The 22,722-nt window shown below is 45.5% G+C and overlaps 1 protein-coding gene across 1 annotated transcript in view; it reads right to left on the bottom strand.

Moving 5' to 3' along the window:
- Edaradd (EDAR associated death domain) overlaps positions 1-22,722 on the bottom strand; it is a 43,623-nt gene that overhangs the window by 5,999 nt on the left and 14,902 nt on the right. Inside the window, exons 4-5 of the mRNA XM_021215928.1 lie at positions 18,006-18,064; positions 125-170 (exon numbers count right to left, since the gene is read on the bottom strand). Of these exons, the coding sequence (XP_021071587.1) occupies positions 125-170; positions 18,006-18,064 (105 nt within the window). The remainder of the gene's footprint in view (positions 1-124; positions 171-18,005; positions 18,065-22,722) is intronic.

Below are 22,722 nucleotides of genomic sequence, written 5' to 3' on the forward strand. Positions count from 1 at the left end.
GAAAGCTAACTGCTGATTGTCAAGTAGCTATGAAGCCACACACATAACACATTCATGACACACATATTCACTGAATAGCGTTAATGTAACGTTAATGGCTGCTGAGGCAAGGCCAACCCTTTACCTGAAAGGGGATCTCCGGTGCTGTCTGGAAAGTCATTTTCTTCTCCCTAAAAACAAAAACAAAAACAAAAAAACAAAACAAAACAAAAACAGCCTTCATGAAAATCATGGCCACAGGTAAAATATCAATTCCTCATTGACTAATTTTCCACCAAGTGTGAGGGCCTGACTGATGCTCAGGGATGTTTCTTTAATGGTGTGAGGTAGGAGAGTCAACCTCGAATGTCACAGATGCCCAGAGCACAGCTACATGAGGAGACACTAGACAAAGGTGAAACAGACCAGGGTCAAACATCAGAGAGCAGGCAGCCATAACGCCTGTTTTATTTTATCCGTATAACAAGCTATTTTCTTTGGTTTGTTTCCATATTGCCTTGGATTAGACTTGCCAGTCTAGGCTAAAATTCTCTGTCTCTGTCTCTGTCTCTGTCTCTGTCTCTCTCTCTCTCTGTGTGCATGTGTGCATGTGATGTGTTTGTACTCTCTGTGTGCATGTGTGCATGTGATGTGTTTGTACATGCATATGGAGGCCAGAGGTTAGTGATGGATGTCTCCCACCATCCCTCTACATCTTCCTTACCTTTTGAGACAAGTCTCTTACCACTAGCTAGACTGGCTCGTCTGTGAACTCCCGGAGTCTGCCTGCCCGGCTCCGTACTCCCTAGCAAGTGTCAGTGTTACAGATGTGCCAACCACACCCAGCTTTTGTGTGGGTGCTGGGGATCTGAGCTCAGGTCCTAGTGCTTGTGTGGCAGGCACTTGACCCAAGGATCCATCTCCCCAGCCCCCACTTCAGGCCACAATTCTTTGCCTTGCCTATAGATTTCTTTATTCTTTCTAATTCGTTTTTTAATTTTATGTGTATTTTGCACGCATGTATGTCTGCGCACAACATGCATGCCTGGTGCCTGCAGAGGCCAGAATAGAGCATTGAATCCCATGGAAATGGGATGACAGATGGTTATAAGCCACCGTATGGGTGCTGGGAGTTGAACCCCAGTTCTCAGCAAGTGCAGCCAGTGCTCTTAGTTGCTGAGGCATCTCTCTACCCTCCCTATGTATTTCTTTTAAATTTTATTGCAAAGCAGCTAAAATCCAACTGAAAAAGTAGGTGCAAGCCCTGGGTGAGTGGAATGGACTGGGGTTCTGTTTCTACCATCAGAGACATGCTGTCTTAGGGTGGCAGTGACGGTCATCTCCTTGGAGGGAAGAACATGTGTTGTCCACAAAGCTGTCAGGGAGGGCCAATCCCAGCATGCTTTACCTTTGGGAGCTGCATCTTTCTCCAATTACAATCATAACTCCCAGCGTTACCCCTCAGTCCATCACTGGAGTAAACCTGCAGTTAGGGCTTTGTCAGTCCAGGCAGACACTACCTACAGTGGCCTGCCATGTGCATGAAACTTCTGCTGGAGTCACACAGCTCTACAGGGCTTTTAATTACTAGGCGTCTGAATTTTGTTTCTAAAGAAGTGATAACTTGTTCAGGCACCGTGACACATGCCTGTAATACCAGCATTCGGGAGGCAGAGGCAGGAAGACTATAGGTTCAAGGCCAAGGTGGGCTTTACAGCAACATATGTTTTAGGAACATCATCAACAACAGCAGCAGCAGCAACAACAACAAGCACTAACTCCCTGGTGTCCCTGTATTTAGTACATTTTACGTAGTTGCTATTTTCTCTTACTCCTCTAAGAAGCCTTTTTTTTCCTTGCCCCAAACTCACCAATCCTAGCTCTCTACAGTGTATATACGTCTATTAATCCCACTACTTTCCACCTACCACAAGAGCATTCCTATTCTCACCAGCCAGGCCTTCCCCTAGGAACTGAGCCAACTCTTGCTCTGGTTGTCTGCTTGTCCCTGCCTCTTCAGGACTGCAACAAAGCCAGCCTGCCTGGGAGCCATTGGATCTCTGCAGGGCCTTTTTCAGACTTCTATTAGTTATGGGAGGGGGGACAGGGTGGAAAGAGAATATGAAAAAAGGAGAGACTGAAGAAAGGAAAAAGATAGCACTTGTGTATTGAGATATATATGTGTGTGCACATGTGTTTGTTGTGTGTGTGCATGTGTATATGTGTGTAAGAATTATAAGAAGTCCCCGAAGGGGCCTGAATGTCTGTCTCTGCACAGCCTCACACAGTCACAAGGTAGCACCTGAGAGCCCCATCCCCCACAAAGCCACAGTCACCACCTTGTGGAGACCTGCCCTTTCCTATCTGCAGAGTTTGCACAGGCCTGGGCAGGCCTGCTCACTCTTACATCAGCACAGTCAATTCTGTTCACTGAATCGGAAGCGTGGGCCACAGGGACAGAACAGAAACTCCAAGTCAGAGAGAGAGAGTGAGACAGGAATGTTAAAAGTTTATAGATTTCATGGTATAAAGGACCCTTCTAAAACAGTGTTCCCCAGAAGTCAAAGCTGTATTGATTAGCTCAGCCTCTGTGATTTCTCATTATCTAAAGATTAACAGGCCAGCAGGAGTTGGTCAGATTCGCCCTCAGGATGTTGGCAGGGAGCGTGATTCAGAGTTACTGTGAAATGGATAAAAATAGCAGAGTACTAGTGGCCAAGTCCTACCCACTGTGAGGACAGCCTGGGCTCATAGTGAGCTCCAGGTTAGCCCAGGCTACATAGCAAGTGCCTCAAAGAAGAAAATGAAACAGAAAGTAAGCCAAGATTTTTGTTTCTAGGTCTGACAATTGTGTCACTTGAATGTGAATTTCCCAACAGTGAAATCAGAAAAAGACTTATTTTGTGCTTTATGGATTTTGATCTTGTGGAAACAACGCTCTGGCCTTTGTTTCACATTTGTTTATGTGCAGAAGCTGCATGTAGGATCTTATATCCACAGGTCCAAGGACCTGAACCTTTGACCTGATTATTAGCACTCAGAGAGGTACTGATAGAGTCCCCTATAGACTGAAAATAGCAGAGAGGTGCTGGGGCTGGAGCTCAGCGAGGGAGCGCTTACCTAGTGTGTGTGGGCCCTGGGTTCGATCCCCAGCAATCACAAAAATAAAATAAAATAAAATAAAATAAAATAAAATAAGCCCCAACCTGGATGTGGTGGTTCACAACTCTGATCCCTGCACTGGGGAAGCTGAAACAGGAAGACTTGCTGATTGTAGCTATCAGTCTGGGCTACAGTGAGAACTTATGTCAACACATACAAACACAAATTGCGTGTGATGGTGCATATCACTATAATCCCAGCTCTTGGGAGGCAAAGGCAAGAGGTTCAGGAGTTCAAAGCCAGTCTGGGCTACATGAGAACTTGTCTGTAGGGGTGGAGAGTGGGGATATAGCTTAGTTGGCAGAGGGCTTTTCTAGCATGTATGAAGCTCTGGGTTCAACCCCCAACACCACATAACCCAGGAGCATTGGTGCACACTTGTAATCCCAACACTTGGGAGGTGAATGCTGGAAGAGGCCAGCCTGAGCTACATGAGACCCTGCCTCCAAAATACACAAACCAAACACCAAAACCACAACAATACCACCAGCAAACTATAAATAAGATAAAAAAGATGTTGAGAGCGGTCCTACTGAGGGTCTGGAAAGTAGACGCTTGCGAAGAGGGCATTTTCTCAGAGCCTACAGCAGCTGACGAGGACACAGGAAAGCAGGAAATCCTTGAGTGTCACTGAATCACAGAGATGAGGAGCAAGGTGGCAAAGAGACGGGAATGGTTCATGCCCTTGTAGGAGCTGCACTCTGTCTATAGACATTAGGGCTCACTACAGGCCCTCGCTGGAAGCAGGGGGTGCCCGGAACAGTGTTAGCAGATACAGGACACGTGGAAGGCGGGGAATACAGGCTCTCCGTCTGGGAGGGAAGGGGGGAGTGAGAGGACTAGAGGTGAAGAAGTCACAAGGAGATGAGCAAAGGAGGTGAGGAGAGGGCAGAGCAGGCTCTGAAGAGGTTATGGACAAGGAAAGAGGGCAGGTCCATGTACAATAGTCCCAAGACGCCGATAGCAGTGGGAAAGACTGGTTCCTAGGAGAGACAACAGCAAGTGAGAGAAGAAGGTATGCTGAGCAGGTTCTGGTAGGAAGATGTACAGTAGGGAGGCAGCTGGGAGGTCCCTGCCTCCAGCATCACCCAAATACCAGGTAGGAGGGGAGCAGAGACAGGGTCAGAAGGAAGGTGGTGGCCCTCTTGAGTTGCTGGGAAAACACCGGGTCTGAGGATCAGGTAAGGGTAAGACCTGGTGAGAGGCCTTATGTCAGTGGAAGTAAAAGCCTCTCTGGGTAGGCGGTGCCGCCACGCTCATGAGGCCTCAGCTGACGCATCACTTCTGCTTGGGGGCTTTCTCCAAATGTCCCGTGTGGGTTCTGTGACCTGGGTCCTCCCACTGCATCCTGCAGCATCACCCACAGTGCCCGAGGCTTTGGGGTTGGAATCTGTCTTTTCCAGTAGACTACGCGCTGCGTGGCAAGTACATTGTGTGCTGTGCAGTGTGTGTGCATGTGTGTGTGTGTGCGTGTTTGTGGTGGGGAGGTGTCAGTGGGGTCTGGAACGTCTGTGGATAAAGGGAAAGAAGTAGGGAGGGAACTGTGGACACAGCGTGGAGTCCATGTTTTCCAGACCATTCCGCAAGCTGCCCTTCAACACGAGTCTCCTTACTTCTCCGTTCCTGCCTCCACTGTGGCTTCAAACATATAAGCCCTCCTTGGGTCTAGCTTCCATTCCTACTCTCTTAGTCACCGCTAAGCACCACCCGAGTGCTACCTTTTCTCTTGAGGGAGGGGGTTCTGTGTGCTGTAGTTGTCTTGAGAAAGGGTCTCATGGGGCAGCGCACACTGCCTCAAATATGAGGTCCTCTTCTCTCAGCTTCTTGATGCCAAGATTACAGGTGAATCACTGGCATCGAAAGCAGTCTTGGGAGCATAATCACCTTTGTGAGAGTGACTGTGGCTACTTCTAAGTGACCCTCAAGGCCTATTGATCTTCCCCATACAGAGAAGTTGTAGGAGGGTCACCTAAGATTCAGCCAGTCTACCCTACACACCCTGGACAGCTATATGTAATTCTGTTCCAGGACATGCTAGATCATACGGAGTGTGGAAGCTTAACTGCGGGGACTCCATCTATGTAACTATGAGGATGTTGTCATTCATATTGGGGTGACACTTTCCAGTGCTCAGAAGCTCTGGGGTCACCCATACTCCTGCAAGCCACCCCCATCCGTGCTCTCGTGGGGAAGTCCGATCACCCCTTGGATAGGATTGTGACTTTGGGGCTCTGTCTGGGGTTAGCAGATGTTTGTTTACATCTCTCCAGGACGAGTTCACACAACAGCCTTCATCCCTGGTTGTGTGCTGATTTTGTCTGATAACTGTGGGCCCCTGGCCAATCCCCGGAGTCTCCCAAACTCCAACCCATCTTGCTCTAAACTGCAAAACCTCACACATTTCATGCCAGCTGATCTCCCTGCTCCCTGCTCATCCTAGGGTCCTTCTGATGGTTAATGCTGTCAATTTGGCAGACTCTAGATCACCCCTGAGCCAAGCCTCTGGGCATGCCTGTAAGAGATTTTCTTGTGGGAGGACTCACATAAGGTCCATAAATATGGGCAGGACCTTCCACCTGCAGCCCAGATAGAAGGAAGGTTACAGGATCCACTTTTGCTTTTTGCCTGCTGGCTTCATGCCTTGTTAGCAAGTTCATCGACTGTGCTGTTGCTGCCACTGTGCCTACTGCCTCTGTTGCCATCACCACTGAGTCGGTAAAACAGCTTCTTTCAACGTGAAGATCTGGGCCTCTCCAAGAACCCTTCAGGTGGTAGATTGGGACTGCTGAGGCCTGCAGCCATTGCTGAACTACCCAGACCACATCTTGCAAGCCAGTCTCTACTAAATCTCTCTTCGTTATGTACTCATTCTGCCAGCTATGTTCCTCCAGAGAACCCCACCAAATATACCCGCTGTCTATCTTGAGTTTTTATCGGGTCCTGATGCAGGTTCCCTGCTCTGTCCCCTTACTTCACGAGGTACAGGCTGAGTCAGTGGACTCCCCCCATCCTCAGGGCTCTCTGCGTTGGCTTTAAGCCATCATCCCCATCACTCCTGTGCCTAGAGAGATGGTATCATCATCTCCGATACCTTCCTTTGCTCCTTGGTTGTGGATTTTGTGCACGCCTCTGTCGCAGCTCCATTTACTCATTTTCTCGTCTCTAGTGCTGAGTACAAGGGCTGTGCTCAAAATAGATTTAGCTCAAGGTTGAGGATGTTCCTCAGTTGGCAGAGTGCTCACCTCAGCCCCAAGGTTTGACCCCCCCCCAAGTGCTGCATCAAATGGGCGTTAGTAACACAAGTCTGTAATCCTAGTCCTCAGGAAGTGGAAGAAGGAGGCAAGAGGCACATACGTGGAAGAGACACTCAGCAGAGGAGAGCGTGGTCGAGCGAGCGTGGATGTCACCCAATAAAGCATGAAAGAGGAAAGAGGGGAAGCCAAGAAAGGAGCCCAGCTGGGTTCAGACCGCTAGAAAGACAAAAAAGATGTATTCAGTGAAAGGATTAAGTAAATGTATTTACAAATTAAACACTATAAACCCGGTTTCATCCTTACACCGGTGGAGGTTCAGTCTTACCAATGGCATTTATGAAATACGCTATACCCCCCACACACACACTATTTATTTTTGCTTCCTTTGTCAAGATTTATATGGCATAGCTTTGTTGGTTTGCTTCCAGGCCCTCTCTTCTGTTCCATTGCTCTGTCTGTTCTCAGGCCAGTTCCAGGATGACTTTGTCACTCTGGCTCTACAGTATGAGGTATTGTGATGTCTCCTGTTGTATTCTTACTCTATGGGATTGCTGTGGGTATCTGGACTCTTTGTGGTCCCATGTTAATTCTTGAATTGTTTTTTTTTTCTTCTAGGTCTGTGAAATGAGACATCATAAGTTTGATAGGTGTGCATTGAATCTGTAGGTTAATTTTGGTAATAGAGTCATTTTCACAATATTAATTCTGCCCGTCTATGAGGATGGAAGGTCTTCCCGCCGTCTAGTATCTTGATTTCCTTTTGCAGCATCAAGAAATTTTCATTGTACAGGTCTTTTCCTTTAGCTAGGTGTGTATTCCTACCTACATTGTTTTATTAGATATTTTCTTCATTTACATTTCATATGCTATCCCCAAAGTCCCTTATACCCTCACCCCACCTACCTACATTTTTTTAAATGTACATTTGGTGTTTGGCCTACATGTATGCTGGATCCTCTGGAACTGAAATTACAGACAGCTGTGAGCTGCCATGTGGGTGCTGGGAACTGAACCCAGGACCTCTGGATGAGCAGTTTATGCTCTTAACCACTGAGCCACGTCTCCAGCCCTGCTAGGTACTTTAAAAAAAAAAAAGCTGCCTAGAATGGAATATATTTTCCTAGTTTCTTTCTCTGTGGTATATTGTTGGTATATATGAAAGAAATATTGCTTTTATATGTTATAGTGATTTTGTATCTTGCAACTTTAGCTGAAGGAGCTTTCTAGTAGACATTATAGGGCCATTCAAGTAATGCCATGTCATCTATAAGTAGGGATAGTTTGACTTCTTTGTCTCACATTTTTATTCCCTTTATACCTTTCTCATGTATAACTGCTAAGACTTCAAACACTAAATTAGACAAGAGAGGGGAGAGTAGATGTCTTGATCCTGAGTTTAAAGGAAACGCTTTCAGTTTGTCTCAATTTACTATGATGTTGGCTGTCCATATGAACATCAACAGCTCTGGAGTCCTGTGTTAAAAGCCCAGAGAGAACAAAGACAACATGAAAGTGGGCAGAGACTCAAGTGAGGCTGGGCACAGGGGTTTCTTCACTGAGGATAAAAATCTACCGAAGAACAAAAAAATTGAAAGAAGCACCACGGTCATCTGCTAGTCTGTGTACACTTAGCTCTTTCTTCTCCTCTACAGGTTTTCTATGCAATGACACAAGCCTGCCACAGCTGGCGTTGAAGTGTGGGTCAAGACCCTTAGCTGTTGCTGGAACCGGGAGGCCAGGGTGCTGAGTGTAATTCCAAACTCATAGAGGCAGAGATGAAAGATCACGGGTTTTCCCTTTGTGTGTGGAGTAGAGTTGGTTATTGTTCAGGGATATCACAGAACACTTCACAGGAGATTACAGTCGGTGCATGCAAACACAGGTAGACCACAGGACATGGATATTAAAGAGGGGTGGCGATGTCTCTTTAGATCTATTTCATTCACAAACTACAGGCTTGTAATATCAGTGATGCTGGTAACATGCTGGTAACAGAAACTTGTCGGCCATGTATAACATCACACACAGGTTGCTCTGTGATTTTTCCGACATGCATGTGTTACGTGAGGCCAAGAAAGATTACTTTATTCACATGTTAATATGTAAAAAAGTTTATATTTGGATGACTATTCCAATGTATTTTAAATATTTATTATTTAAAACTATTTCTTATATTAAAAATATTTTATTATCCTTTAATATTTATTTTAATCTTCGTTTACACATACACAATGTATATGTGTGTACACTTGAGTGCAGCGCTCTTGGAGGCCAGAGGCATCAAATCCCCCAGACCTTGAATGTTAGGCAGTTGTGAGATACACAAAATGGGTACTGGAAGTTGAATGTGGGTCCTCTGCAAGGGAAATCCTTTAACCACCGAGTCATCTCTCCAGCTCTATTTTTGGTGTGTGTGTGTGTGTGTGTGTGTGTGTGTGTCCACATGTGAGTATGTACAGGTACCCCAAGAGACCAGAAGAGGGTATTGGATTCCTGGAGCTGGAGTTACAGGTGGCTATGACCTACCCGACATGGGTGCTAGGAACCAAAACTCTGGTCTCCGCAGGAGCAGCAAGTGCTCTTCACTACTGAGTCAACTCTCCTGTAGTCCTATAGATAGAACTATGGTTTGCAGACCTGGCAGTTGGCACCCTTTCTTCCTGAGCCAACTCACGTCCTTGAATTTATTTTAAAGTCAGTTGTTGATCTGTCTGTCCGGGTCTGTCTACCTGTCTGTTTACCTGGCTGCCTGCCTATCTGCCATCTTGGACTGGCCTTGAACTCCTGGTTTTCTGGCTACTGGGGTTATAGGCATGAGACTCCATGCCTGGCTTTCTCTCTTCTTTTTAAGAGTTTAACACAGTGTAAATGTATAATTACTCACTCAGCAAGTCCCAACTGGGAGGCATGGAAACATTGTAACTCCTCAGTTCCCAGTGTACAGTGTGTGTCTTACAGGCTGCCTTCTCTGGGGTCCTGCCTGTGAAGCAAGCTTGCTCATTCAACTAGCAATAGGTACAGCTGGACAATTTTCTATAAAATTACATTTCCACTCTCCACAGTATCAGTGTATGAGGGTAGTTTTACTAGACACCCAGAACAACTGAAACCCAACCCAAATGTGTTGTGACAGTCAACAGAGCTCTGAAGTGACAAGAAGCTTTGACATCGATCAATTAGAAAATCATTCAACTTCATTATTAATTAAGGAAAACTTTTAGACTATCATAGGAAAACGGTAAGTTCTAGACACAGTTGACTTATCCATGCCTTTCCACGAATATACATGTGTATATATAGGAGTATATGCACACACACATACATATATATATATGCCATATATGTGTATGCTTGTGTATATGTACATGTACAACATATATGTGTGTATACATATGTGTGTATGTGTACATGTATAAATATACACACACACGTGTATATACTGTGGTGGTTTGAATAAATGGCCCCCATAGGTACATAGGGAGTGGCACTATTAGGAGGTGTGGCCTTGCTGGAGTGGATGAGGCTTTGTTGGAGGAACTGTATCACTAGGGGCTGTCTTTGAGGTTTTGGAAGCTCAAACCAGTAGCTCACTGTCTCTTCCTGCTGCCCATTGCTCCTGGTGTAGAACCCCTTCTCCAGCACCATGTCTGCCTACATGCTGCCATGCTTCCTACCATGATGATAATGAACTAAACCTCTGAACTGTAAGCCAGTCCAAATTAAATGTTTTCCTTTATAAGAGTTGCAGTAGTCATGGTAGCAATAGAAACCCTTCACAGCAATAGAAACCCTAAGATATATACATATATGTATGTACACATATATTTTTTAGTACAAAGGGTTGAACCTAGGGCCTCATACATGCTAGATAAGTGCTCTGCTATTGAGAAATATCCTGAGTCCTATTTCTGTCCTTTGTAAAAAAAAATTTGAGGGAGGGTCTCACCAAGTTGCCTAGGCTGGCTTTGAACTCATCCTGTAGCCCAGGCCAACCTCTAACCTTTGATCCTCCTGTAGTCGTCTCCCAAGTAGCTAGGGTTACAGGCTCTAACAAGGCCTGGCTTAACCACAAATATTTGATCTTGACTTGGTCCAAAAACTAGTAATAAGTCAAAGCCGTTGGCCTTAATGAGCCGTATCAAGTCAGAATGCCACAGTTTTCTTTTAGATGTTTATTTCTGGGGAAGCTTCATTACAGGAAAAAAGCACCCCTGCTCTGAAACAGTGAGTGACACTGGGGACTGTGGGTTTACTTGGCACCAATGGGAACCAAGGTTGGCATTCCATTATTCTCAGGCATCAAAAACAGGCACAGTGAGCCTCAGAATTGACAATGCAGGTCCCCCCCAAACTTATCAAAATGCCTGACCAGGACATTCACCTGGATCAGCGTCAGGCCCCGGAGGGCTGTTGACCTGGGAATGACAAGAACATCTTTCTACAGCTATGGGCAAGTCCAGAAGGACAAACAAGAGAGATGCGGGAAGTGACAAAAAGCAATGGGGCCCTCAGAGAGAGGCAGCGCTGGGCAGAAAGAAAAACTGCAGAGTATTAACTGCAAGGCTTGTTCCCCGTAAGGCCATGAACTCTGCAGGACCAGACCACCAGATGGGCAGTGCAAAGGTCAATGCAAGGTCAAAGTCTGGGTCCACAGCTGTAGTCTAGAAAGAGTAAGCTGGGGTTCTCTAAGGAAGTTAGACAGCAGCAGGAGATAGACTCAGATGGCCATTGGGTTAGTACAGAATTATCTTGCTAATCAAAAGACGGAAAGAGAAATTCTATTATTCACTTCTTGTTTTGGTTTTTAAAAAAACATATATCATTTCTAATTGTTTTTTTTTATATGCATGTGTGTCTGTGAATGTATGCCACACGTGCATGCTCACAGAAACCAGAAGAGGTCATAAGATCTGTGTAATTGGAGTTACAGATGGTTATGAGGCACCATGTGGGTGCCGAGAGTCAAATCAAGACCTCTGTAAGAGGACAGAGCACTCCTAACCACTGAGCCATCTCTCCAGCCTCTATTTTTTTCCTTCCTTTGCTTTTCTTGTTTTCTTTTTTTTAAAGACAAGGGCTCATGTAGCTTAGGCTAGCCTTGAACTAGCTATATAGCTGAGGATGACCTTGGACTGATTTTCCTTCCTTTACCTCCCAAGTGCTAAGATGCCAGGTATGAACCATTTTACCAGGCTTGAGAATTTTTATTTATTTAATTAATTTTTTAAAGTTTAAAGAATTTTATCCCTCTGTCTGAATTCTGTCTGTCTGTCTGTCTGTCTGTCTCTCTGTGTATACAAATACCATGAGAGTGGATGTCAGAGGACAGTGTCTGGATTCTCTCCTACCATGTGGCTCCTGTAGATAGAACTCAAGTCATCAGAGTTGGTGGCTCATCAGAGTTGACGGCAAGTGCTCTGCCTATTGAGCCATCCTGCCGTGCAGATTAAGTATTTTTTTTAAAAGATTTTATTTATTACTATACATAAGTACACCATAGCTGTCTTCAGATGCGCCAGAAGAGGGCATTATGGGTGGTTGTGAGCCACCATGTGGTTGCTGGGATTTGAACTCGGGACCTTTGGAAGAGCAGTCAGTGCTCTTACCCACTGAGCCATCTCTCCAGCCCCCAGATTAAGTATTTTTAACACCAAGCTTATGTTCAAAGGTAGTATCTTCAATCTGACACGAGATGCTTGTCAACTATGAACAACTGAGGTAGAGAGATGGTAAGGCTCCGTAGGGCCGAGCAGGTGGTTTCCAACCCCTTGAAATTCTTTGTCTCTTCCAAGATGCCCAGACAACTGTATCTCAAGAGACCTTTTTGGCCCAGCTTAAGGGAAAGTATGGATTATCTGGACTGGCAGGCAACAGAACGCATCTCTTATTAGAGTTAGAAATACCATGTCTATAGTCTAAGGAGACCTGCAGTCTTACCTGGTAGCGCTGCTTCCTTGTTCTATAAACTCTACGCTGGCAAGTCAGCAATTACTAAACAAGAGCTGTCTGATTTCTCCCTCAGAGAAAAAAAGCTCAAGGACCCGCCAATCTATGAAACAGATCTTGTTGGAGCTTGAAAGGATTGTTGCGTGTCCAGGATTGCAGGCAGGGGCCTGGCGGGCTGAGTAATGGCAGATAGCATCTGCCGCCTGGCTGGTCCCTGCCGTGCCCTGTTATTACCGTGCACTTAATGGCTTCGGATCTGCATATCTTTTAGTGAGCCCATGGCTCTGCCAAGGCAACGAGGCTGCTGGCTAGAGTTCTACCCAGTGCAAAGAAAGGAACAAGCCCTGCGTAAGGGTTTGAGTCTGAAGTGGTACCTCCAGACTCACATATTTAAACACTTGGTTCCTAGATGCTGGGAACCAAGTCTGAGGGGGTCATGGAACCTCTGGGATGTAAGGCCTAGCTTGGAGGACTTAGGTGACTAGAGAAGGCCTTTGTACACTGTCACCCACCTGGGCTGCTAGCTCTTTGCTTTCTGATCTACCGTGATATAAAGAGCTGCTCCCATACGCCCCCACCACCAGGAAGTCCACCAAGTCGTCATGGACTGTATCTCTGAAACCGTGAGACAGAACAAATTCTTTCTCTCTTAAGATGTTTCTGTTAGGTTTTTGGTCACAACAAGAAACGAAAGTAATACATCCTACATTTACCAGGTAGGTCCCAGTAGCACCCACATGGGGCTGTTCTTTCAGCCCAGTGCCCTTCAGGGAAAGGGAAGAGGCCTACGGTCTTTCTAGGTTTGTGCAGACTAGTACACCAACTGCTACCAACTGAGAAATGTCAGGCGGCTGCGGGCAGTGTGGGAATGGCAAAGCTAAGCAGGATGGCCTGTCTCTAAGGAGCTCGGGTCAACCACAAGCCATTACTAACTCTTTAGGACAAATTTACAGTAGGCGACGCTACCTTGCACATGCATATGAGTCTAAAATAATGTATAATTGAAGCAAAATTAGATCCTCATTTACTAGAAATTATTTACTACATGGATATCAGTGGATGATTTCATGGAGAGTCCATTTTTCTATTCTGTTAGCCTGTATTTTTGTCATTAGTAGAAAAGCTGGTAAAGATGTAATAAATCCATATGGCCTTCAACCCAGGGTCATCATGTAGAGTTTGCAAAACATACTGGACTATATAGCCAGGACTGTAAGAAGTCAGGCCACACCCAGGAGTGTAGAGGAGGTGTCTAAAGAGGCTCCTTCAGTGCATGGTGTCTGTCATTTGTAAAAAAAAAAAAAAAATCAGAAACAGCAATGATTGACACAGGCTGTCAGTTCTCCCCAAGGTGATCTACCGGGTCAATTCAATCCAACTCAAAGCCCTTGCAAGCTATTTTTGAATATTGACAAGTTGATACAGAAAGTATATTTCTTCCCATTCAGAATAATCAATTGGAGGAAAGGAGTGGGATGTGACTGCCTAACTTTAAAACACATTGTCAAGCTACAGTAATCAAAGACAGTATGGTATTTCTAGGAATCTAGTCTGAGATCAGCCTTCAACGTTGTGGTCTTATAAAACCAGGAACTGCAAGACTCTGATTATGTGTCAGAAAAAGGAGGATTTGAATGATCTCTAGACCTGGGTAGAGACTTGATGTTCTAAACAGTCAAGAGGATTATAGACTATATCCCCCCTAACCCACCAAAGCAGACAGGGTCTCAAGTTTTTCAGGGTATCCTCAAACTCACTTTGCAGTTGAGAATGACCTTGAGCTTCCGGGTCCTCCAGCCTCCATCTCCCAGGGGAAGTGATTATAGGTCTGTGCTGCCATGCTAGTTTTCCTGTGGTTGTGGGATGGGACCCAGGGATTTCTACACAGCACAAAGGGGATCCCAGTGGGATCCCAGCCCCAACCCGAGGTCATTGTCTTTCTGGAGGCTTTCAGGTAAAGAACAGATAGGTACCACTGTCCTCTCCCTTATGGAAGAGGGGAGGGTAATAGAACACTGGTGATTTGAAAGTAGACAAAGATAGATGGGGGTGGGGAGGCGCAAGGGGGGACGGGGAAAAGGAAGGAGGGTCAACAAAAACAAACGATATTTTGAAATGTCTTCCCGGTCCTATCATTTTATAGGTTTCATTAATTAAAAGAAATAAACAAAATAGTGATTCAGATGGCCTGCCAAACACCTAGATAGGTAAATGCCCTCCAGGAAAGCCATGTGTTCTAGAGGCTTTTAAATAAGAGCATAAAGTTTATGTCAACACGTAGGCTGGCACAGTGGTGACCTGTCCTGTGGTCACTTGTAAGAGCATTTCCCTGTTCAGTGGTCCCCGTGGCCACTGTTCCTTTATACCCTTAAGCATGGCCCACTTCATTCTATAGTAAACCCTACCCTCTTCTACCCTATGTTCTGTGGGTCTCAGATGAATTGTTTCAGTGGAAATCACAAGGTTTCGGGGAGCTGGAAAGAGGGGGCAAGAGAGATCTCAGTGGCAGCCCTGACAAGGTACTCAGGAAGAGAGTGGGGTGACAGAAATACACATATGTAAACACTGTCAGCTAATGATCGAGGATGTGACACGTTGACATTGTATGTTCCACAAACCTGGAACAGATTACAGACCACAAGGTAAAACATGTAACTGTAAAACTCTTAGATCGAGGTGTGCTGACGGCTTTTTCTGTGCAACTCTAAAGGGGCAATGCATAGAAGAAAGACCTAACAGACTGGATTCATTAATCATACTGTCTGCTCAATGTCTGTAAAGGACCCTCTCAAAAAAAGGGGGAGGAGGCCAAAAGATCACCCACCCACCAACAGAGAATATTTGCAAAAGATACTTTGAATAATGAACTATCTAAAATATTCAGAGAACCCTGAAAACCCAACGATAGATAAGGACATGAAGAACCAATATAAAACCAGTCAAATTAAGGCTCGAGAAATGGATCAACAGCTCAGAATTGAACTTCAGTTCCAGGGAATCCTACGCTATTTTCTGACTTCTGCAGGGACCAGGCATGCTCTTGATATAGTTACACCCATGTAGGCAAAACACACACCAGTATGTCTTTAAAATATAAACAAAATCCCTAAACACTCCATATAAAATAAAATATACAGACAGAAATTCTCATATTAAACGACTCCACCCACATCACCTTTCCCCACAGAAATGCAAATCCTGAGAGCCAATTGCTAGAGAGAAGGGGGGGGGGCAGCTGGACTGTATTGGCTTCTGGTGAGAGCTCAGAACAAAGCTGTCACTCTGCAAGTCACACTGTGGCTTCTTACAAAACTGAACTTTCCCACCCTGTGATCCAGCAGGCACCCTCCTGGACACTTACACCCAAATCTTCACACGGACGCTCAGAGCCAATTTTTCCTAAGTGGCAGAATTTTGAGGCATCCACTGTGGGACACAAGACCCTCACTCTGACATGACCAATTTGAGAGACGAAAGACAGTGAAGTAGTTTTTAATTTTGCAAGTTCTGTAGAAATTGACGTCAGCCCTGAGAAAAGGCAAAAATGGCTAGCACCACTGACTTAGCGCAGAACAGTACGTTTTAAAGACTCTGGCCTCCAAAAAGTTCTGTCTCCTTTGTCCCATAGTCTGGCACTCCAGAGAACTACAGTCTCAGTACTCATTTAGCACAGCATCCCCCCACCCCCACCCCAATTTCCCATCCTATAGGTTCTGGATGCAGAGGTTTATCTAATATGTATCCCGAGGGATGAAATTCCTTCCTTTTTTGATTATGGCTCAGCCATGTACCAGGATCCCTGTAACCTTTCAAGCCAGGATAAGCTGCCATCATCTAGACAAGGTGGTACCAGTGGCCAGCTAGAGGAAGCAAGGGCCTAGTGCCTCCTATGCATCTATGACTCTTTGACAAGATCTAAACACACCCCGTACTTAAAATGGAGCAAAATGATTTACTTCTTTCAACCATGAAATCCTTTAGTGGGTAAATAGGTAACTAGTGGTATATCCAGATACTGGAATATTACACAGCACACACACACACAAAGAAAGCAATGAAATATGAACCATCAAGAGGCAGAGACGTTTAAATGCATATTACTAAGGGCGAGAATTCCTATGGTGCAATCTCATCTCTAATATTCTGAGGAAAACAAGCCATAGAAAGGACAAAAAGGTCAGAGGTTGCTGGGAAGAGCAGCTGAGCTCAAAGGTTTTCCAGTGCACCTACCCCGTGTGAGCTTGCCAATGGCGGGTGCATGGCATTATTGATTTGGTCAAAGCCACAGGATGCACACCGCCCAGAATGAACTTAACGAGCACACTGGTCTGCAGCTGATGACGTGTGAGTGGGGGTGCACCAATAGTGACAACTGTGCCACCGTGGCAGAGGATGTTGGGGGTGTGGGAGGTTACGTATGTGGGCAAGGTGTTAGGTGGGAAATCTCTGTACTTCCAACTCCACTTTCCTGTGAACCTAAATTCGATTCTAGGAAAATAATTGATTGTAGGTTATTTCCCTGGATGAAAAAAAAGCCAGAGTTAGCCAGTCCACCAATTAGACCCTCTGTTCTCAAAGTGCAGGAGGCCTTAAAGCCTTCAGTACCTGCTAACACTTCTTTTTCCCACTGCCCAGAGAAGCTACATTCCTGTGTATCAGTCCAACTTCCAACACACTTCAGCCCACCTTAACTAAACCTGCAGTCCTTTGCCCGACAGGGCCTTTTCTAGCTCTTCCTTAAACCGTGGTGTTGTTTTTTAAAGCGCCGCCAAACAAAACTTGCTAGGGCTCAGCTTGGTGTGCAAAGGCACAGGCATGAACCAGCCTGTCTTAAGCGTGTGCATCCTGACATACACAGTGCTGCGACGGCAGCTCAGGAGGCTCGCTGTAAGCAAGTCTGCTAGTAAGCGTGAAGAGCATGAGCAGGTGTGAGCCCCATAGGACCAGGCACTCCCCACCTTGTTTTTTTTTTTTTTTGAGACAGGGCCTGAGCTTGACATCCAGGGTCCTGTCCCTTTCCCCTGCCACCTCCCTCCATCCTGTATATCGAAGGCTTCTCACTTGCTCTCAGTGCTTTACAATCCCACTAGTCCTGGGACCCGCTGTTCCTGGGACTACAGGCAGCCCACCACATCTACCTGCATTAACATGGGGTGGGCTGGGGATCTGAGCTCTGCCTCCCATGCTTGTGAAGCAAGCACATTACTTGAGGCCACCATCCCAGATCACTTTCTGGTTTTTTTTTTTTTTTTTTTTTTTGAGAAGGGTCTCTCATAGCACGGTTTGATCTTCAAGCCCGGATGCTTTCGTCTCTGCACTCTGAATGCAGGGATTACAGGCATGCCCCCCCCCCCCATCCTCGGTTTTATCTCTAATGCTCTTTCAGGTCATTCTCTCTCTCTCTTTTTTTTTTTTTTAAAGATTTATTTATGTATTATATGTAAGTACACTGTAGCTATCTTCAGACACTCCAGAAGAGGGCGTCAGATCTCGTTACGGATGGTTGTGAGCCACCATGTGGTTGCTGCAATTTGAACTCGGGACATTTGGAAGAGCAGATGGGTGCTCTTGCCTGCTGAGCCATCTCACCAGCCCCCCTTTCAGGTCATTCTTATAAAAGTCCTAGGTATTTACAGTTTAACAAATAGTTAAAATGATTCTTACCTGATGTTGGGCATCAGAATTTGGTGGACCGTTGGAAGTGACTGTATCACACTCCTTAGCTGGGGTGGGGTGGGAAGAACAATAGACAGCTTTAGTAAGGAACATACACACACACTCCGCTCTAAGACCTAAAACGAAAACTCAGCAGTATAGGAGCTGCCTCGATGTTGGTAAAACTGGGATGGGTTTGAACAAGGACAAGTTCAGGCCCCAACTCTTCATCCAGCTACATAATGTTCCTCTTGGGAGGAGTGAGCGTGACTCTGTTGGTTTTGGAGAGGGAGGGTTCCAGTCACTACCAGCACAAAGAATTATTCAAACAAGGCAATAGCCTGTTCAGGGACCTGGGGACACCCCCACCGTGGAGATTCCACAGAACTTGACTCTCACAGCCCATACTCCAAGTGTCCCATGTTCCTAAGTGCAATCTGGTGTGGCTCTATATACTGTGAGGTGACCTTGTTCTCTAGGCTATAGACATAGGAGAGTCTTTACCCCATTTCCTCTGTCCAGCCAGGCACCATGTGTTTAGCCAGCCCTATCAACCCACCTTCATCAATGGGGTACAGAGAAGGCAATCAAAACTACTTCCTGATCAATAGACTAGACCAGACCATGACCAAGGACATTTGCTGAGAATAAATTATCTACTCTTGACTAACTTCACTGGTGACGGCTGCCTGGGGCGGACTTGAACTTATGTGGGACAATGAGGCTTTGTCTTGTCCCAGGATGAAAACCATTGCCGAGTGGCTCGAGGGGAGACCTGGCAGGTTAGTCTCTGGATACCCGTTTGTCATAGGAGTCCGCATAGCACCCCGGCTGACCACTGCTTGGGTTCTACGGACCAATGGGATCCTCTGGTTTGTCCAGTGCCTGTTGGTCACATGAGCCATCTGTACATGGGTCCGTTCTAGATATGATCTGTGAGTGTACAGCTCCTAGGAAGCTCACAGAAGGGAAGGCGTTCTCAAGCCAGGAAGAACCCCATTTGGCACCTTGGTCAATGTGATTCAGTGAAGGGTAATGACCTGCCTGTCCCTTCATGGCTGTTCCCCTCACCACAGCCTATCTTTCCCTTGACCTTTAAGGGCACTGAAGTGGGCAGACGAGGCAGTCTGGGGATCCTGCGCTGATCCAAAACGCAAAGAGGCCGAGCCTTGGCTACCAATGCTCTCCCAGCCAGTACACCTGCCTTTGGCTCAGCACTGCAGCTTCCATACCCAAAGAGCAAGTCTTACCCTCAGGGAGTCAGATGGCCCCACCCAGGCGACAAACAAGAGTACTCAACCGGATGGAGGCCAGACCAAGGAGATCCGTGACTAGTCCCTGGAGGAAGGACCATGGAGGGTTTGTTCCCTACAGGAGCTACGTGTGGGGGGATGCTGAGGCTGTAAAATGAACATTCCAGAGGCTGGGAGGAAGTGGCTCAGTAGCAGAGTGTTTGCCTAGAATGCCCAAGGGTCCCCAGCATCACAATAAAAAAAAAAAAAATTAAATGAAGTGTGTGTGTATGCCGGGAGCTTTCGCAAAGTTCAAATTCCCTGGGCTAGGGATGTAATCTCAGCTTTAAAGTACTTCCCTAGCATGCACATACACTCAGATTCAAAATAAAATAAAATAAAATAACAGACTCAATCTAACTCACTTTTCTTTGCGTTTTACATTTTAGGAAAGATTTTATTGAATTTTTATTTGTGTGTGTGTGTGTGTGTCTGTCTGTGTAAATGTGGGTGTCCTCAGGGGCCAGAGGGGGGAGTCAGATCCCCTGGAGTTGAAGTTACAGACAGTTGTTAGCCCCCCCCCCCCATGTAGGTGCTGGGAAACAAACTTAGGCCCTCTGGAAGAGCAGCAAGCATCCTTAACCACTGAGCCACCAGCCCTTGCATCTTTAATTTACTATGACATTTTTTGAACAGTAGAAGAGAGGCACTCCAAAGAAAATAATCAGGTTTTTGTTTATTTTTTGGGACTGGGGGTTGAACTAAGGTCCTCAAACACACTTAGCAAATGGTCAACCACTGAGCTTGTCTCTGGGCTCCGTTGTTTACTGTGTTTGTGACAGCATCTTACTAAGTTGTCCACAATAGCCTTGACCTCATTCTCAAACCTAGGCAGGCCCTGAACCCTCCCTCCTCCTGCCTCAGCCTTCTCAGTAACTTGTATGCAGGCCTATACCACTATCCAGCCAGAGTTTCCTTGATTTACATGAGGGCTCATCTGTGTGCAGGCGTCTTCTACTGTGAACACCCATTGAAAAATCGGGACTGTTTTTCCCAAACACATATCAAATATGACAGGAAGACAGACACGGTCTCTTCAGGATGCTCAAGTTGGAAGTTTCTGTGAGAAGTCAGGAGGTTCCTGATTAAAAAAAAAAAATGTAAGTCCCTGTAATATAGCTGGACAGCTTCTTTGTCAATTTGACTGAATTGTAATCTCATGTAAACACATCTCTGAGTGTGTTCATGAGAATTTTCCTGGAAAGGTCTGGGGATGGAAGAAGGACCCTAAATGTCTGCAGCACCATGCCATGGGTTGGTGTCCTGGAGAAGAGAAGCAGAGAAGAAACAGGCTAAGTGCCAGACATTTTCTCTCTCTGCTTCCTGACTACAGATGCAATGTGGCCAGCTGTGCCACACCCCTGTGCTGTACCTTCTCCACTGTGAATAACTGGATCCTGACACTTTAAGTGAAATAAAGCCTTCTTTTGTCAGGGATGTGGTCTTCGCCACAAGAAAAGTAGCTAACCCAGTCCCCAGTCTCGTGGCAGGCAAGCAGAGCTGCTGGAGACGAGACTCAGCAGAACGCACTGCAGAAACCTGTGGGCCCAAGAGCCACTCTGGAGGGAGCCTGTGCCTTTGTCTCAGATGAGAAAGCAGGTGTGATAAATCATATGCTGATCGCTGAAAATACCCTAGATTTCCATGTGACTTACAGCTAAACCACAGCATTCAAAAGCACTCGAGCTTGGCCTGCATTAAAGAACAGCTCTAAGCCGCTCTCGTAGGCCTCGGAGCCCTCTCTCTCGTGACAGGATAACAGATGCTAGGAAGCTTGCCTAACCTATTTAGGAAAATGAGTTTTGAGGCCTTTTTCAACCGGAGGGAAATTGTTAAAGCTAATTACCCATGACTCCAGTATTAAGTAAACTAGACACCCCCAATTTACTGGAATGTCAGAATCCTAGCTGATACTTAATATAATTAGATTGCAGTTTAGATTATTTTTAGGTCCACAAATTAGTCTCTTAAATTATTTTATATGTATTTTATATTTCTAAAAATAACTCTCTTTCTAAAGAAAGTTATTTGTCTGTTTGTTTACTTATTTATTTGTGGAAGCCCAAGGTCAACAAGAGGTGTCTTCTTTCTGCTTTATTGCTCTCAAGGCAGGGTCTTTCACTGGACCAGAGCTCAGTATTTCAACGAGGCTGGTTGGCTATGGAGCTCTGAGGACCCTCTCCGCTCCGCCAGCTGGTATTAGGTTTGCAGGTTCAAATCCCTACACCTGTCTTTTATGAGTGCCAGGGATCCGAACTCTGGTCTTCATACTTGTTCAGCAGGCGCTTTGTGCACGGAACCTTCTCTCAGACCCCTTTATTAACTCTTTTAGTCAGCATACAAAGTAGGAGCTGGCACCATGTGACATTTTCCTGCGTAAGCGTCATCGCACTGCGTTCTACATAGAATCATGATACATCGTTCTTACTCCCCCTCAGGCTGTCCTCGTCCACTCCCCTCTCTTCAAAAAAACAAATTCCACGAGAAAACTATTAGAAACCTCTAACGGTGGTGTGTCACTCCCCTCTCTTCAAAAAAACAAATTCCACGAGAAAACTATTAGAAACCTCTAACGGTGGTGTGTCCTCATTCCAGACGATAAAGGGAAACCCTAGCAGAAATTAAATTGTCTTACTATTGAATTAAAACTTTAATAAAGCTTCTAACCGAGATTCATTTACCTCCAAACCGTGCACTTATTTGGAGTATTTAAAAATTATGCACTTTATATTATTTCCTGTGGCACAGAACAAAGGGAAGTTCTGTTGTGTGCCTTCAAAGTCATGCTTCCTGTGAAGACACAAGGGAGGGCTCAAATGAAAGTTGTATAGAGCTCAGATTCAAGGAGCAACCTGACCATCTTTCAAGTGTAGGATCAGGTTGCTAAGCAGTGATCTTTTCCTTTCAAAACAGGAAATCACATTCAAGGGCAAAGAAGAAAAGATCTTTATAACACGTATCCAAGTGTACCCTCTAGGCCATTCTGCTTGACAATCCTAACCTTATTTCTGTGGGGTTTTGGCCAGCACTCCCTCCATCCCTGTCCGGTGGTGCTCATGCTCCTTAGAACAGGCTCCAGAACCTGGATCTCCTTTGTGGAATTCTCTTTTTAAAAGTGTGTATCTTTGCATGTATGTGTGTGTGTGTGTGTGTGTGTGTGTGTGTGTGTGTGTGTGTGCTGGATGGGCTAGGCTGGCTGGCCAGCAAGACAAAAATGAAATGCCTATCTCCATTTCCTCAGCAATGGAATAAGCATATGACACCACATTCAACTCTTTGGAAAAGAAAACCATTTAGCTATATATCTATGTATCTATGTATCTGTTTATCTATCTATCTATCTATCTATCTATCTATCTATCTATCTATCTATCTATCTATCTATCATCTACTATCTATCATCTATCTATCTATGTATCTATCTATGTATCTAT

Source organism: Mus pahari, chromosome 16 (genome assembly GCF_900095145.1).
Source record: "Mus pahari chromosome 16, PAHARI_EIJ_v1.1, whole genome shotgun sequence".
Lineage (NCBI taxonomy): Eukaryota > Metazoa > Chordata > Mammalia > Rodentia > Muridae > Mus > Mus pahari.